This window comes from Mustela nigripes, chromosome 2 (assembly GCF_022355385.1).
Source record: "Mustela nigripes isolate SB6536 chromosome 2, MUSNIG.SB6536, whole genome shotgun sequence".
Lineage (NCBI taxonomy): Eukaryota > Metazoa > Chordata > Mammalia > Carnivora > Mustelidae > Mustela > Mustela nigripes.
The window spans coordinates 44865213-44882014 of NC_081558.1; the positions used below are offsets into that span (position 1 = coordinate 44865213).

The window sequence follows — 16802 nt, forward strand, 5'->3', positions numbered from 1 at the left end:
AAAATTGGAGGAAGCTTTACCAAAGGAAACTGATGATGGAAATTTCTTGTTCTAAGGCTACTCTATAAGAATTAATAGGATCCATGCCTACCGAAACCAGGAAAAAGTGAATTATTTTTAACTTGTAGTAAATAATACATGTATTAGAAATACATGCATTAGTTGCATAGTTTACTGTTTGATTATTTGTTTTTCCTTTCCTACTGCCTCTTTGTAGATTCTTAACAAACAATGATCTATGTTATGATCTCATTAACATTTTCTGGCCATTTTAAAACTAAAGGTCTTATACCCTGGCTAGTCCCACCCTATGAATGTCTTCAGCTCTTCCCTGTTCAATGGGTAGTTCCTTAATGATGGCCTAAATAAGTTATTCTTTACTATTTACTGTTACTTCTCAAAACATATCTTAGGCCCTCTTGATTTTTGTTTTCTCTAGAATACATCCAGATATTTGTTGTAAAGTATCTCTTCCTTTCCTCTAAACATTTAATAACTTTACAGACAGGAAATATGTGGAGATTTTTCCCTCTCACTCTCTGATTTACTCTGCAGCCTGAATTCTAAGTATTCTCATATATTAAGGCTTTTTATTATTTATCACATATTACAGCTTTAAGACCTTTGTATACTTTTACTCCCCCAGGAATTTAACTGCTAAATCATTTCCTCCATGCACTCAATACACATTCCAAGTACTATAGCGTATTTTCTAATCTCATTTAAAAATGAAATGCTGATATTACATTCCACAGCAGAAAAAAGGACAATTGTTTCCACAGAAAAATATGATATGAAAACACATCTGCCACAAAATTGTGCGTCCCTTAGCATATGATTTCTGGAAAAATTTATGTAAAATGCTGATGAATGAAATCAACACCAAAAAGTATAGCCATTTATTTTTTAAAAGTCTATGAATCATGTGTCAGTGAACCATATATAGAGCTGAAAAAACAAGTTGTTTTGAAAAGCCACAATACATGGATATTAATTCCTTGTCATACATATACATCATTTATTCAGCCGTATCTTTAGTGCCTGACTGCATTGTTCAGCTACCTTACTGACAATGCAACAATCGAGTTGTTTCTGATTGTTTTCTCCTTGTTCGATTTCATCCTTTTCACCTAATGTTTAAAATCCTTACACAACCACAAGGAAAAGCAAAGGAATAGAAGATTTGGAATCAAATGCACCTACTCATTGCTTTGTGCATTGAAATGTGGATTTTCTTGAACATTTACTGAAAAACTTAATATTCATTCAAACTTTTTTTCTCTAAAATTTTGAATAACTAGTTTGAATGCTATTTTTCACTGGCTTCACTAAATCAGTGCAGAAGACAATCAGTGCAGAAACCTTATATTCTGGTGTTTGAGAGCAGTGGCTTTGGAGGGAGACAGATATGAATTTGTATTTTTCTGACCACTTTGTATGTGGGTAAAGAAACATCTCTGAGCTTCACTTCTATCACCTTTGAATTGAGAATTTAAATTATGATGGAATTAAATGAGATCTATATGATAAGTGCTTGGCACATGGTATGACCTTAATGCATTTTGCAGGTGGATGCTATTGTTGCTGTTAGAGCAATGGTCGAAGTAATAGAGCATTATCCAAAACATACTCTAACTATCTTGTAATGTCTGTTGTTAGCCCTCATTACCTAGTACCAAGGCTTTAGAAATAAAATGACTCTTAGAAAATAATATATGTGGGAATTTGCTGAGAAAGGCCTGAGCCATGAGTATACAAGCTTCAGATATACCATTCACATACATAGTTCTTTGATTTCTATAGTTATCATGCTGCTAGTAATTGTGATCTGGATGGATAGTTATATCTAAAAAGGCCAGTTTTGAACATGAAATTTTTCCTTAAACATGTGCATAAATATAGTGTCTTTTGTTTAGCATCTGTAGCTCTCTAGAATTCATTTACTATTTGGGACACTCTCATAAATAAAATGATTGGGTTATGATTTGCCACTGTATTACAGCATTTTTCAGTGGACAGAACAAACATATAATGAATGCAAAACTTGTAGCATGACAGGCTTTGTGTATGGCCTTGTGTTTTTCAAGTATTATCTTACTTAATTATTGACCATGACTCTTACTTGAAAACAAAACACACTTATTCACATTTATTTATGAGAAAATGAAGACTTGCCCAAGGTTAGCAACATGGCTAATATATGACAGAATTGATTTCAAAGTCAAATCTGTCTAAACGTAGTCTTTTCATTCACTATGTAAGTAGGGTTTGCCATGTGGAATTTATTTCAACTAACTACTAAGAAATATGTCTAAATATTTTATCAAATATCAGATTACTATGATTTATTCTGACTGCCCAATACTTGTAGAACTGCATGAATTCATAAGCCAAAAAGGAAGAAACAGAAATCTAGTTTTTTAAACTGAGAAAGGACGGTTAAAAATCAGAGCATGTGTTTCTCATTTTTTCTCTTTTTTTTTTTTTTTTTTTTTTAAGATTTTATTTATTCATTTGAGAGAGAGACAGTGAGAGAGAGAGCATGAGCGAGGAGAAGGTCAGAGGAAGAAGCAGACTCCCCATGGAGCTGGGAGCCCGATGCGGGACTCGATCCCGGGACTCCGGGATCATGACCTGAGCTGAAGGCAGTCGTCCAACCAACTGAGCCACCCAGGCGTCCCTCATTTTTTCTCTTTCTTAATGCCCTTTCTCTAGTCATAACAGTGGTGCATTTTGCCTACATAAGACTTGATCTCTTTTATCTATTAGCCCTTAATTTTTCATGCAACTCTGAAGATTGGATGGGATGTTTGTGCAAAAGCTTAGATGACATATTATAAGAACCTATATGCAGAAGTGACAATTCAGAGTGATTCACTGTGACTTTTAAGCACAATGGTTTACCATATTAAACCGTTTTCCATAATAAAGTTTTTTTTAAATCTCTCCCTTAATCTCTTCTGAAGAGCCATTTCCTTGAAAGAAAAATATCATATCTGTCTCATCTGGTACTCCTTGGATTAAAAGAATTGTATTATAGCAGCAATGTAATTCAAGCTATGGTACTTTTTTGTATTGTGCTGAATACATACATGTCCTCTAAGTGCCCTCTTTCACATCTTAACTCTGATATAGTTTGGCTTCCTGTGATTAGGTGTTACGTATCAGTCATGCCCACTACACTCTTGGGTCCCTACAGGGCAGAAGCTATAGAGCATATAATGTTTGTATCCTGAACTGACAACCAAATGATGTTTAGTGAAATTTTTATAAGTACTTAATTGATGAAAATAATAATGTATGATCTTGAAATTTACATAATTCTAGAAGTTGGTAATGAAGATATGTGTGTGTCTGAATTTTTTAATATCCTGACCTCTCCTTAAAGTCAAGCCTGACTGTAGAAACATCCCATTTTGCAGGAAGGTTGTCAGCTTTCTCCTCCTAGCTTCATCGCTCATTAATGTAGCCTTTAACAAACCTCATGGTACCTCTCCTTTCTAGCCTATAAAATGAAGACATTAATGGAAATTAGCTTATATAGTTATTATTAGGATCACTTAAGATAATCATCAAGAAATACTTATCAAGGGATGCCTGGGTGGCTCAGTTGGTTAAGTATCTTCCTTCAGCTCAGGTCATGACCCCAGGTTCCTGGGATGGAGCCCCCCATCAGCCTCCCTGCTCAGCGGGGAGCCTGCTTCTCCCTCTGCCTCTGCCACTCCCCCTGGTTGTACTTACTCTCACTCTCTCTCTCTCTGTCAAATGAATAAAAAAATTCTTAAAAAGAAGTTCTAAAAAATATAAAATAAAATAATTATAAAATAAGATAAAATATTTAGCAAAATGGCCACCATGAAGGAAATAGTCAATAAATGTCCATGTTCTCTAGTGTGCACATTGAGATGGCCTTGCAACCCTGCAGAGTATACTTGGCTTGGAATAATCCTCAAATCTGATAAGAGGTTATTGAATCAAATGTTTTAGACAACAAAAACAAAATGGCACTTAAAATACTTCTTGTTGAGAAGATTTACATTTGGGAGGATGGAAGAAAAAACAATTTTTTTCAACAGTAATATGTCTGTCACTTTATTAGCCATATTTTTTTTTTTTACATGAACTCACTTTTATTGGCAACTGCTTATTCACGGGCTCAAACTGCAATCTTTGGATTTGTAATGTCTTATCTTTCTAACCAGACTTAACCTCCTTGACAGAGGGGAACTTTTGTTTTTCCCCCCCAAACAGAACCTTGGATGGTACCTTATAAATTTTTGAAAATATACAAGAGCTTTGAAACAATTATGTGTATGTGCATATGTATGTTTATACATTGTATATAATGTGTGTGTGTGCATATACAGAGTCATATTCTAGGTACTTATAGAGTGATACATATAATTGCATATAATAAACGGTTCGTGAAGTGAACAGAATTGAGCATCAGATTACATAAATTTACATCCTGATAATGATATTTAATTACAAAAAAGATGTTGGTGAAGTCACTTAACATCATTAAATCTTGGTTCCTTCACTGTCCAATAGAACTTTCTTCAGTGATGTGAATATTCTATTTCCAACATAGGAACCGCTAGCTACATGTGGCTGTTGAACATAAAATGTAGCTAGTATGGCTGAGGAACTGAAGTGTACATTTTATTTAATTTTATATGTTTTAAATCTAACTAGTCACATGTGACAAGTAGCTCCATTACAGTATAGATACAGAATCAAGGAAGACAGGACAATATCATGTGGAAAGAGCCTATTCTATATTTCCTTGGGACGAGTGACACAAAGGCTATTTTTCAGCAAAAGACCATCCTCTTTGAAACACTATACTCTCCCACAGTATCTCAGGCCTTTTTAATTTAAACCCTTATTCTTTTATTTCCCCTAACAGATCTTGAAAACTTTAAAACAAGAACAAGAAGCACTGTGTCTGTCCGTCAAGGTCAGGGGATGGTACTACTGTGTGGCCCACCAGCTCATTCAGGAGGTAAACTATAAATTCACTGAAATGTCTACACTTCACTCACTGCTATCTTTCCTGCTGGGTTTCTGCCTCCCTTGGCACTGGCTAAGGAAAAAGTGTCATTTGCGGAGATTCCCAAAGTCCCTCTGTGTCAAGGAAGAATCAATGCCTCCCATAATTAGGATAGGGAAATGTCAGATTCTGCAAATGTTCTATCCAACTGCTATCTACCCGGCACAAGGGGAAAGACACTTGAGTCCAATGAGATCAGAATCCTGTTTCTTGGTAAGGCAATGTAGGTAAAACTATCAGTACTTTCTCCAACTTTATTGGTTTCAAAGCTGACGTTGCTTGGTTTCATCTTGTGTTTGGCCTGGGAAAGGATCAGATCCAATCCAGGATCACTTTGTAAAGAATCATAATTACTGGATCAGTTCAGAATCCATTTGAATTATTTTTATTTTTCCAAGTTTTTATTTAAATTCTGGTTTATTAACATACAGTATAACATAAGTTCAAGGTGTAAAATTTAGTGATTCATCACTTACATCAACACCCAGTATTCATTACAAGTGCCCTCTTTAATACGCAATACATAAATAAATAAGGAATTCATTTGACTGCAAATAACTGAAAACCCAGCTAACACAGGCTTCAGCAGACTGGATTTTGTGTTATTTTCACTCACATTTCCAGAGGTATGAAATTTAAAGCTGATACCACTTCTTGAAATGTCTTCCAGGATACGAGCCATTTCTTGCATCCTTTTCTGAAGTCCTCAACATGTGGTATGGCTGGGGTACCAAGGTGCAGTTCAGATAGGAAGAAATAGGAAGAGTCAAGGACAAAAGTCAAAAGTCTCTGTCTCATTTTGCCTTTGTATTATGAAAGGTTTGCTCTGCCCAAGGACTTTTACCTACATGTCATTTATCACCCCTAGTGGCAAAAGAGACTGAGAAATCAAGTATTTTACACAGATCAGTTTGATAGCCCTGAAAAAAAAAATCATATTTTGTAATAAGGGAGACTATAGAGACGTGCTGTATAGGCAACTTGCAGTCTCTGCTAAAAAGACTAACAATGACTGGAAGACAAATCTGACTCCCCATAAAGGGTTCAGTAGTGTGGAGGTTTAATAGATAATGATATTTATTGGGATTCCTCTAAAACTTGAGGTAACAAGATTGATAAACTCTATTCTTGGAATTCTGGCTAAAGTTGAATTTGCTATCGCTATCGTCTGTCCTTGCTATTTTAATTTTCTGTTTGGCCTAACACATGATGAAAAGAAAAAAATATATATATATCTTAAACTGAGAATGTGAAAACACCCTTTTATTTTTGTCCTGTATTCTGAAGTTGTAGCTTTTCCTCTGATCTAATGCCTCAGCTAACCTTTACAGCAGGAAATAACAATTAGCAAATAGCTAAAAGACTTGCACTTCTGACACAACAAGTATAAAAACAGATGGAAGAGGCAGGTGCCCTTCTGAGTCTAGATTGAAGACATGGAATTATTCAAGGTTCTGACTTTTGAAGATAGGCAGAGAATCCAGATTAGATTTTGGTAGTTTGTGTTCTGAGAGATGTTTACTCCTTAGGGCTCCCATTTCCCCTTCAAGTTAGTATCAGAAGCATTACATTTGGAGTCCAGGACATGAGTTCCGGTCCTGACTCTATTTCAAATCATTCTTTGATACTGAGCAAATATTTTCACTCGTCTTATCTATAAAATGAGGAGATGAAAGGAAAGCTCTCAGATCCCTTTTAGTTGTATCATTACATGGTGCTAACTCAGTAAAGACTAAACATATTTATCCAGTAGGTTTGCATTATTGAAGTTCTGTCATTTATATGAAGAAAGCAATTAACTGGACACATTTCAGTTAAAGTGAAGCTCACTCAGACTAACTTTTCTCTTCCTATTGTGAAATTGAATCAAAATAAGAATTGAAGGTTTTGCGAATTTTTTCTACAGTCTGCCTCACAGCATTAAACCTACATAACATGGCAGCAACTCTAAAAATTAATCTTGTAGGCATATTAAGAAACAAAGTACCCCACTACTCCCTGGTATAATGGTATCTTTGGGAAAGGCAAAGCACCTGGAGTGTTGCTGTGCTGCTACACAGTGAGACACCTGAAGACTTTCCCCTTCCCACAGAGAAATATATTAAACATTTTCATAGACATCCCCTGAAATGTGCTTGTCTCTGTTGGCAGCAGTCAGCAGCTCTGAAATCCAGTTTCTTGAGCTGTGCTGACATTCCTGACAGCCCTGATGGTGAAAGACAAGGAAATAAATATTCTCATTATGGGCTTTATTAGAAATTGCGTGCCCAGGAACACTGTGGGCAAGGCAGGCAAGGCAAAGAAATGTGCAAGAAAACAGGATTTTGAAGGGTATAAGAGAGCATCTCAGACAGCCATCAGTTTTGGGCAGCAGAGTCAATGATTATGTGATGAAATCCCCCCGATTACTCAGAACCTTTCGGTGCAAACTGTGCCGCAGTGATTCTCTCATCGTTTCTCCGGGCTTGTGTCACCTGAAAGCCGGCAGAATCACCAGGAGCCACTGGACATACTGAGCATTTTAGACCCAGCATATGGTATCCCAGTTTCAATTGTAACAGATCATGCCGAGGGAAGGAAATGAGTCAGCCTTTTATTGTATCAGTGGGATACTGAGTAATGGTGTGAAGTCATTGTAAAGAATGCTGCATGTCCTCTTTCATAAGCTGTGCAGTGTCAGACCTTCTTGGGGTAACAGAGAAATGAGCAACAATTAATATATCTTGAAAAGCATTTCAGTCAGCAGGTATACCCAGTACCTTCTTACCAATCACCACATGTAGTATCTTTGTCATCTTTTGGTTAATAGATACGAATTCAATTATGATGTCACTGCATAGATTTTACTATTAAATCTTAACACAATCACCAAATAATAGAAATCACTGTGATGGGCTCTGGTTGTCCATGGTGTTCCATCTTATTAGAAATAGAGTTTAGTGAGATCCAGAACTTTCTCCTTTCCATCAACTCCAAGGTCATTTGGCACTGGGAATTTGTGACACTTAACCAAGCTCTCATTAAATAGCAATAGAACCAAGGTACTTTGAGATTCTTCCTACCACTGTACTGAAATTGGATTACTCACCGGTGAATTCCTCATGAATTCTTCAGGGAGTGTTTTGGTTGTTTTTTTTTTATTTTTTAAGATTTTATTTATTTATTTGACAGACAGAGATCACAAGTAGGCAGAGAGGCAGGCAGAGAGAGAGAGGAAAGGAAGCAGGCTCCCTGCTGGGCAGAAAGCCCGATGCGGGGCTCCATCCCAGGACCCTAGGATCATGACCTAGGATCATGACCTCTGAGCTGAAGGCAGAGACTTAACCCAATGAGGCACCCAGGCGCCCCTCAAGGAGGGTTTTTGTTCTCATCTTCCTTTGGTATGTCACCTGGATCCTTGCTACTCAAAGTGTGGTCCATGGACCAGCAGCATCTGTCCCACCTGGCAGCTTGTTTAAAAGACAGTTTCAGGCTCCACTCAGAGCCTACTGAATAAGAACTAACATTTTAATAAGATCTCCAAGTGATTCATATGCACATTACAGTTTGAGAAGCCCCGAACTACATCTGTGATTCTCACACACACCTCACTTCTGGCCAGTGATGGACAGGAAGCTGAGGCACAACCAGGGCAACATGTTAAAACCATAGGTATCCAGCCACTTCCCAAGGATATTCTAATGCCACAGATCTATTGTTTTAGAGACTCTAAGGCAGCTCCAGATTTAAGATCCACCCACTTTGATCACCTTCTGCAAACGCAACCTAGATTCACACTACTCAGATAGAAGTCTTTGATTTCCACATCACCCAAGCAGAAAGGTTGAGCACTTTTGTGTCAAATTCATATTGAAAAGAATTTAAAATAAAATATAGTCACCTCAGGCTTTACCTTTACTTCATGTATTTTTGTGGTTGTTGATAAAGGAGATGAACAGCCAAGAAAAGACTGGCTTTTTCTCAACTATTTATCTTTAAAAGTAGCATTTTATATCTGGCCAGCTTTTACTACAGTATTATTAGTAGAAGTATGGTTTCCTAGAGTATTAAAAAGAAACTACATGATTCTGATTCTAAGATGATCTTCATTGTTACTGGTTTTATAGAAACCAGCTATAATTGTCATCATTAGATGCTTTTACACAGAACACATTCCCATTAAAGTTGGATTCTGTTCACATGGCATTGAGATGCAGGGACCTTATAACAGAGCATCTGTAGAGTTCTTTATGGTGTTTATAATGTCTTACTTTCCATTATATTATCTCCGATCCTCACAATAATCCTATAAGAAGGAAGGACATGTATTTCACAGATAAGGAAATCGAAGCAAAGAGATTATGTGGGGTCACACACTAATCAATGGCAGGGTCAAGAGTTATCTTTGCCTAGAACATTACTTTTTTTTTTCCCCCAGTCCAGAGACAACAGTAGAAACAGGTACTGGATTTTCTATGCCAGGGGTTCTTTAGGCCCCATCCCAGATCAATTAAGTGTGCCTTTCTTGAGAGGGGTCCTGTGGCATCATTTTTAAAAACACTACATGATTCTAATATGCAGACAGGGTGTGCATTTCTGCATTTCTGCATTACAAAATCAAGTAGATCTTGTCTGAGCAGAACCTCTCTGTTTGCAAACATCTCCAGGGGCCAGGAAACTTGATTTGATCTGACATATCCACGAATATCATAACCCTAAAGGAAGCATGCCTTCCCACAGTGTAGTTATTTCAGCTGGATCATTTTGTATTTACTGTAAGTCAGAGGAAAAAGCATGAAACTAGGACACCCACATTCCAGACCCAGATCTCCTGTTAACTTACTATGTGGTCTTAGGCCACTTATGTAACTTCTTGGAACCTGTTTAGGCTCCGTCATTCCACACACACTGTTTCTAGCATCCAGATGTCACCTTCAGGATCAGGCTCACCCAATTTCGTAATGAGTTCAAACCATGCTGACAGGTCTTGGGCCTGGACTGATATTGCTATGCTAAAATGTTTCTCCTCTATACCCAGAATAATCTTCAAGACATCCGCATTTTGTCAAGCTGACAGCTTTGCCTAACCCGACTCCTGCCTTATTCATAACCCCTGCCCCATACTGGCTCCCATGCTTACAAGCTCTGTGTACCTTTAGACTTTCAGGTGCATCTTTATTTGCTCCAAATACCAATTCATTTTACTGTAGTATAGACACTAAGTTTAGCTCTTGCCCTCATGTCTCACCCAAAGATGCACCCAGATCCAAACCTGGGACCATAACACACTGTGCTGTGGATTTTAAGTATTGCTGACAGGGGTGCCTGGGTGGCTCCATGAGTTAAGCCTTTGCTTTCGGCTCAGGTCATGATCTCAGGGTCCTGGGAATAGAGCCCCCCATCAGGCTCTCTGCTCAGCGGGGAGCCTGCTTCCCCCTCTCTCTCTGCCTACTTGTGATCTATCTCTCTGTGTGTCAAATAAATAAAAAAATAAGTCTTAAAAAAAAAAAAGTATTGCTGACATTTAAGAGGTTTACATATTAGGCCCCATCCATTATATCACACTTCCTGAAAAACTGACATCAGAATGGATGGATTCTAGTTTTATCACCATGTGATTTGGACAACTGGTCATTTTCTTCAAGAAGCAGTCCCTCTGGGACGCCTGGGTGGCTCAGTTGGTTGAGCAGCTGCCTTCGGCTCAGGTCATGATCCCAGCGTCCTGGGATCGAGTCCCACATTGGGCTCCTTGCTCCGCAGGGAGCCTGCTTCTCCCTCTGCCTCTGCCTGCCATTCTGTCTGCCTGTGCTTGCTCTCTCGCCCTCTTTCTCTGATAAATAAATAAAATCCTTAAAAAAAAAAAAAAAAAAAAGAAGCAGTCCCTCTGTTTCCAGTTTATTCCCTCTGCTTTCTTTCATCCACATTTTACCCTCCCATTCTTTCCCTATATCTTAATTTTCAGCATAAGTCTCAAATCCTCATACAGTACTATGATACCCAAATGAAATTTATATTTGTTCTGTAAAATATGTTACAATTTTTAAAAATGTGATAAATATGGCAGCAATCTGCACAGTTAAAGGCTTCCTAAAATATGTAACAATAAACTTAACCAAGGAGGTGAAAGGCCTGGGTTCTAAAAACTGTTAAGACATTGATGAAAGAAATTGAAGACAACACACCAAAAAATGGCAAGATATTCTCATAGATTGGAAGAATTCATATTATTAAAATATCCATACTTTACAAAGCAATGAACCGATTTGGTGCATTCCCTATCAAGGTACAAGTAGCATTTTTCACAAAGCTAGAACAAGTAATCCTAAAATTTATGTGGAACAAGAAAAGACCCTGAACAGCCAAAGTAATCTTAAGAAAGAATAACAAAGCTAGAGGTATTACAATCCCCAATTTCATGATACACTACAAAAATGTGGTAATCAAAACAATGTGGTATGGCACAAAAGTAGACCCATAGATCAGTGGATTAGTACAGAGACCCCAGAAATGAATCTGTGCTTATATGGTCAATTAATCTACATTAAAGGAGGCAAGAATATACAGTAGGGGAAAAGATAGTCTCTTCAATAAGTGTTGGAAAACTGAACAGCTACATGCAAAAGAATGAAACCAGACCACTCTCTAAAACCACACACAAAAAGAAACTCAATGGGTTAAAGACTTAAATGTAAGATGGGAAACTATAAAACTTCTAGAAGGAAAGCATAGGTGGTACTCTTTTTGATGTTGGCCTTAGCAACATTTTTCTGAATATGCTCCTCAAGCAAGAGAAACAAAAGCAAAAATAAACGATTGGAACTTCATCAAACTAAAAACTTTTGCATGGGGGCACCTGGGAGGCTCAGTAGGTTAAGCATCTGACTCTTGATTTTGGCTCGGGTCATGATGTCAGGGGTGTGAGATCAAGCCCTGTGTAGGACTGCATGCTGGGTTTGGAACCTGCTTGAGAATCTTTTTCTTTCCCGCTCTTCCTCCCCACTCCCTCTCTTAAAAAAAGAAAGAAAGAAAGAAAGAAAGCAAAGCAAAGCAAAGCAAAAAGCACAAACTTCCAACTATAAAGGGAATAAGTCATAAGAATGAAAAGTGCAGCATAGGGAATACAGTCAATAATGTAATAACTTTGTGTGGTGACAGTAACTAAGATTATAATGGGGAGCATTGTGTAATGTATAGAAATGCCTAATCATTGTGTTGCTTACCTGAAACTAATATAACATTGTAGGTCAGCTACACTTCAGTAAAAAAAAAAAAAAAAAAAGAAACAAAAAACATATATATTAAGGGTCAGTCAAACTTGAGTAAGCTACCTTTTCAAAAATTTTTATGGAAAATGCATTCTGAGTTTTATGTCTGACTTAAGAAACTTCACTTATTCACTTTAAGTAGACATCTACTACATTTCAATGAGGAAATGGTAACCTTCAGTAATAGGTTAATCAGTACCATAGACTACTATGGATTTTTTTGTTTTAGGGTGTTTTCTTTTGTTTTTAGCATTAAACATTCTTTTTTTTTTTAAGATTTTTTAAAAAAGATTTTATTTATTTATTTGATAGAGATGACAAGTAGTCAGAGAAGTAGGCAGAGAGAGAGGAGGAAGCAGGCTCCCCGCTGAGCAGAGAGCCCCATATGGGGCTCGATCCCTGGACCCCGAGACCACGACCCAAGCCGAAGGCAGAGGCTTTAACCCACTGAGCCACCCAGGCACCCCTAAAGATTTATTTATTTTTATTTAAGAGAGAGCAAGAGAGGGCAGTGGGGAAAGCCAGCCAGAGGGATAGGGAGAGAGAGTCTCAAGCAGATTCTGTGCTGAGCACAGAGCCCAGTGTGGGGCTCAATCTCAGGACCCTGAGATCATGACCTGAGCCAAAACTAAGAGTTGGGCGTTGAACTGACTGAGCCACCCAGGTGATATTAAACAGTCTTAAGGCAGTGTTGTTTGTGCTGTTTGATTCTGCCATATTCCTTTGAAATCTGTGAACCTGAACTCCTTCATCTGAAATGTAATAGTCTTAATTCCTCCCTTTTTATTTTCCTTCTCATTTTACCAATTGAAGAAGATTTTAGACATTAGGGATTTAGTCAGTATAGAGTAATGTGAAACAGTTTGGAAGGTGATGCTTTTCTTCATTTATTAAGCCTCCCTTTTTTCTCTCATTGAGCAGAAAAAAGAGCCACACTGACCAGGGACGACTAGTTATAAACTGTCCTACACAAATGGTGTGGTGGAGTATTTCATGTTTGGGAGGATAGTCCACTAGGATTATTTGTCTTTATTATACCAAATACAGGCTCCATTTCTCACAGCCATGAGATCATTTAGTTCAAAGAAAGAATCAGCAGAGGAAGCAAAAGGAGGAGATTAGGCCCTGCATGTCTCAAAGAATGACCTGCTTCTCCCCACTCTGGAGAGGACTCTAAGAAGGAGGGTCAATATTTCTGATGTTAATCATCTCCACAATTAGTTAAGCTTATTCTATGATGCTACTACATACTTTTTGCCTTTAATTTTTCTATCAGCTCTTTACAACAAGTTGAATATTTTATGACCATGTTTTTGTTCCTTGATGTCAATAACTATATACCTATGAAAAGAAAAAAAGGTGAGTATATTAAGTAGGAAACATTCCTTAGCTTAGTTCTAAACCTTATGCAGCCAACCCACCAATTTCTTAAATTAAACTATATAGAGAATTGCTGGTCTTGGTTCTAAGAAGAGTTCCCCAGGAATGATAGCCATATACTTTCTACCTAATTCTCCTTTTAGTTCTAGTTAGAGAGATGTTAAAACTGGTTTACAGCTATAGCAAATCCACAGCACTTAGAAATAAACTCAACTACTGAATAAATAGCAATTAATTAAATTTCCTTCTGTTCAGTAGCCTAAAGAAAATCATTTAGTTAAACAAAAGTTATTCCAAAAATAAATTTCAAGAAATTCTTTTTCTATCTCTTCTTTTCCTTGTTTGCTTCTGTGTAAATGTTTCTATGTTCATTATTTGGCAGAAACCAAAGCCTTTTAGTTAATTAATGATGGCCCTAATTACCCATGTCTCTCCTGACAGTTATTCTGTATTTAATTTAATGACAGGCACTATGTAAGAGTATTTGTGGATAGATTTAAATTCAAGTTGGAAATGTTTCTCTCTCTTTTTCTTTTTGATATAAAAAAAAAAAAATCAAAGAGCTTATCTCCAGGTTTGATCCTTAGAACAGGAGACCCATTGATCAGTCAAAGTCAGGGCCAAATGCATTAACACCAAAAGGAAGTGGCATTTGGGAACTGAGATTTGATCCATAAAGCTGAATGATCTGCAAACTGTGATCATTCCACAAAGCTCAATTTCATGTTGAGCTTTCTCTTTTGGAGTCGTCCTGTCCCAGAAAGCAGTGAGGGATGATATTGTGTTGGAACACAGGTGCTAGTTGGGATGTGAAGAGTCTGGAGATGTGAAAAGTACATTATATATCCAGTAGAGTACTACCAGGGATGTACCAGCCAGAACAGAATAAATGATCAACACCAATCTCTCAACAACATGAACCTGGCTGAGCATTTCATAAATAATCCAGTGGACAATCACTGCAGGATGTATGGGAACCATTCTTGTTTTAATGCCTACTGGAAATATGCCCTATGAATCTCATCTTTTCAGCTGAGAAAGAAACAAGTAGCTCTTTGGATACATTTTCAGCAAGGAATTGGTGTTTTGTCAGGTCAGTGCATCATGATGTTACATTGAATTAAGTGGGATAATGGCGCAGTGCATAGAATGAGGAAATGCTGCCTGAGTCCTGGAAATGTGGAAATAGACTCTGGTTGGGAGATCAGAAATTGAAGGCTCCAAAATGTTCCATACTGTCAGGGATCTTGATCCTGTGAGTATTAAAGAAAAAAATAGGAAGTGAGCCATTTTTTTGCTATATGTATTTTGTAACTCATTCAGTTAGTTTGCAAACATTTGGGAAGATAATAACTTAAGTAAGCCAAATCTAATACCAGAGATAACTACACATTTGGCCAAGTGAACTTCACATCCAAAAGAATAAATTGTAGGATTTTGTGTAAAGATAGGCCTATAAATTCTGATGCTGTGCAGTATCAATACTGGTTTAAAAAACAATGACTTAATTAAGTGGCTGTACATTCATCAAGGACGAACAATATGGATGAAAAACCTTTTTTTAACCAGTCATGCTGATTTTCCCTAACTATATTCACTAATGATTTTGTCATTTGAGACATGTAAATAAATAAAAAATTCCAAATAGAGCAATAAGAGTTCTACAGGGAGACTAACTCTGTCTACATAATAACTTCAAAAGATATGTCAGATCTTTAATTCAGAAGCTGATTGGGAGAATGTTCGTGATCTCTTCTGTAGATACTGGCTGCTACCAAAACAACTGATAGCAATTCTGTATCAAGCCAAGAAAGCTCTTCATATCTTCATGTGTAACACACCCAATTTTTTTACGTCAGATAGTTGCAGGTTAACACATTATCATAATCTTCACTGTCAAAATTAACCCGTGGAAAGGAGTTGTGTTATAACAACACTCCACAGGAATTCATAAATCCATATGGCGGGCACAGCTGGAGAGAGAGTTGCAGTTGATAATGTAGCATTTCGGAAATACCCGAAGAATCTCTGCTTTGTGAACTAATTTGGAACTTGTATGCTTTCTCATTCTCTTAAACAACACATAGACAAGAGACCACCTGGGAAATGCCAGTTTGGTTGTAGGTGTTTGAGGCCAAGTTCTTATCACTATGCAAACTTTTACCTTTTGAAAAGATAACCAAGATTTTAAAAATAAAATGTAGCTGACTTAAATATCCTATTTTTTCCATTTGTGGCTCCCACTTACTGTAAAAGAAGCTATGTTTAACACAGCCCTGAAATGAATGCCAGGTATAAGAAAGACATTCCTACACCTTACTGTCTGTGAGTCTTGCTACCGTTTGAATCTGTTCACTCCTTCTGTAAGCCAACATTCTTTATCGATGTACAGTTCCAGGTTATTTCAGTGGAAATGGTTGTGATAAATGGGATTTATAATTGGGTCCTAATGGAGCATGTAAATTAGGATTTCAAGACTGAAGAGAATAGATTGGTTTTAAAAAGTAAAAATATCTAACTTTGGCAGAACCTCTCAGTTCAACCTCTCCGTTGCCAGGCATTGGCATAGATATGGCAGAGAAAACAGTGAGCAAAGCAGAATGGTTCCCCTACCATAAGACTTACACGGCTGCTGGGGAGTAAAGGGGGAGCCAGTCACACTAGAATGTGTACCTTTGTTTGTGAGCTGGGAGAAGTATAGGGTTCAGTGATCTGAATGTGTAAAATGCAGGCATACCTCAGAGACATTATGGGTTTGGTTACAGACCAATAAAGTGCAATAAAGCAGATATTGCAATAACATGACTCAAATGAATTTTTTTTTGTTTCCCAGTGCATATAAAAGTCTGATGTACACTATGCTGTAGTCTATTAGGTGTCTAATAACATTAGGTCTAAAAATACCGCACCTGCCATAATTAAAAATACTTATTGCTAGCAAATGCTAAGCATTATCTGAGCTTTCAGTGAGTCATAATCTTTTGACTGGTGGAGGGTCTTGCTTTGGTATTGATGCCTGCTAATTAGTTAGGGTGATGGTTGCTAAAGGTTGAGTTGGCTGTAGCAATTTCTTAAAATAAGTGAAGTTTTCTGCATCAACTGACTCTGTTTCACTTGAACGCACT

The 16802-nt window shown here is 37.3% G+C and overlaps 1 protein-coding gene across 7 annotated transcripts in view; it reads left to right on the forward strand.

Moving 5' to 3' along the window:
• The window catches only part of LOC132011507 (contactin-4), a 941143-nt gene that overhangs the window by 687064 nt on the left and 237277 nt on the right, over nt 1–16802 (forward strand). For all 7 annotated transcript variants that reach the window (XM_059390189.1, XM_059390187.1, XM_059390193.1 and 4 more), the window contains one exon: nt 4910–5005. In XM_059390189.1, coding sequence (XP_059246172.1) covers nt 4910–5005 — 96 coding nt within the window. The remainder of the gene's footprint in view (nt 1–4909; nt 5006–16802) is intronic.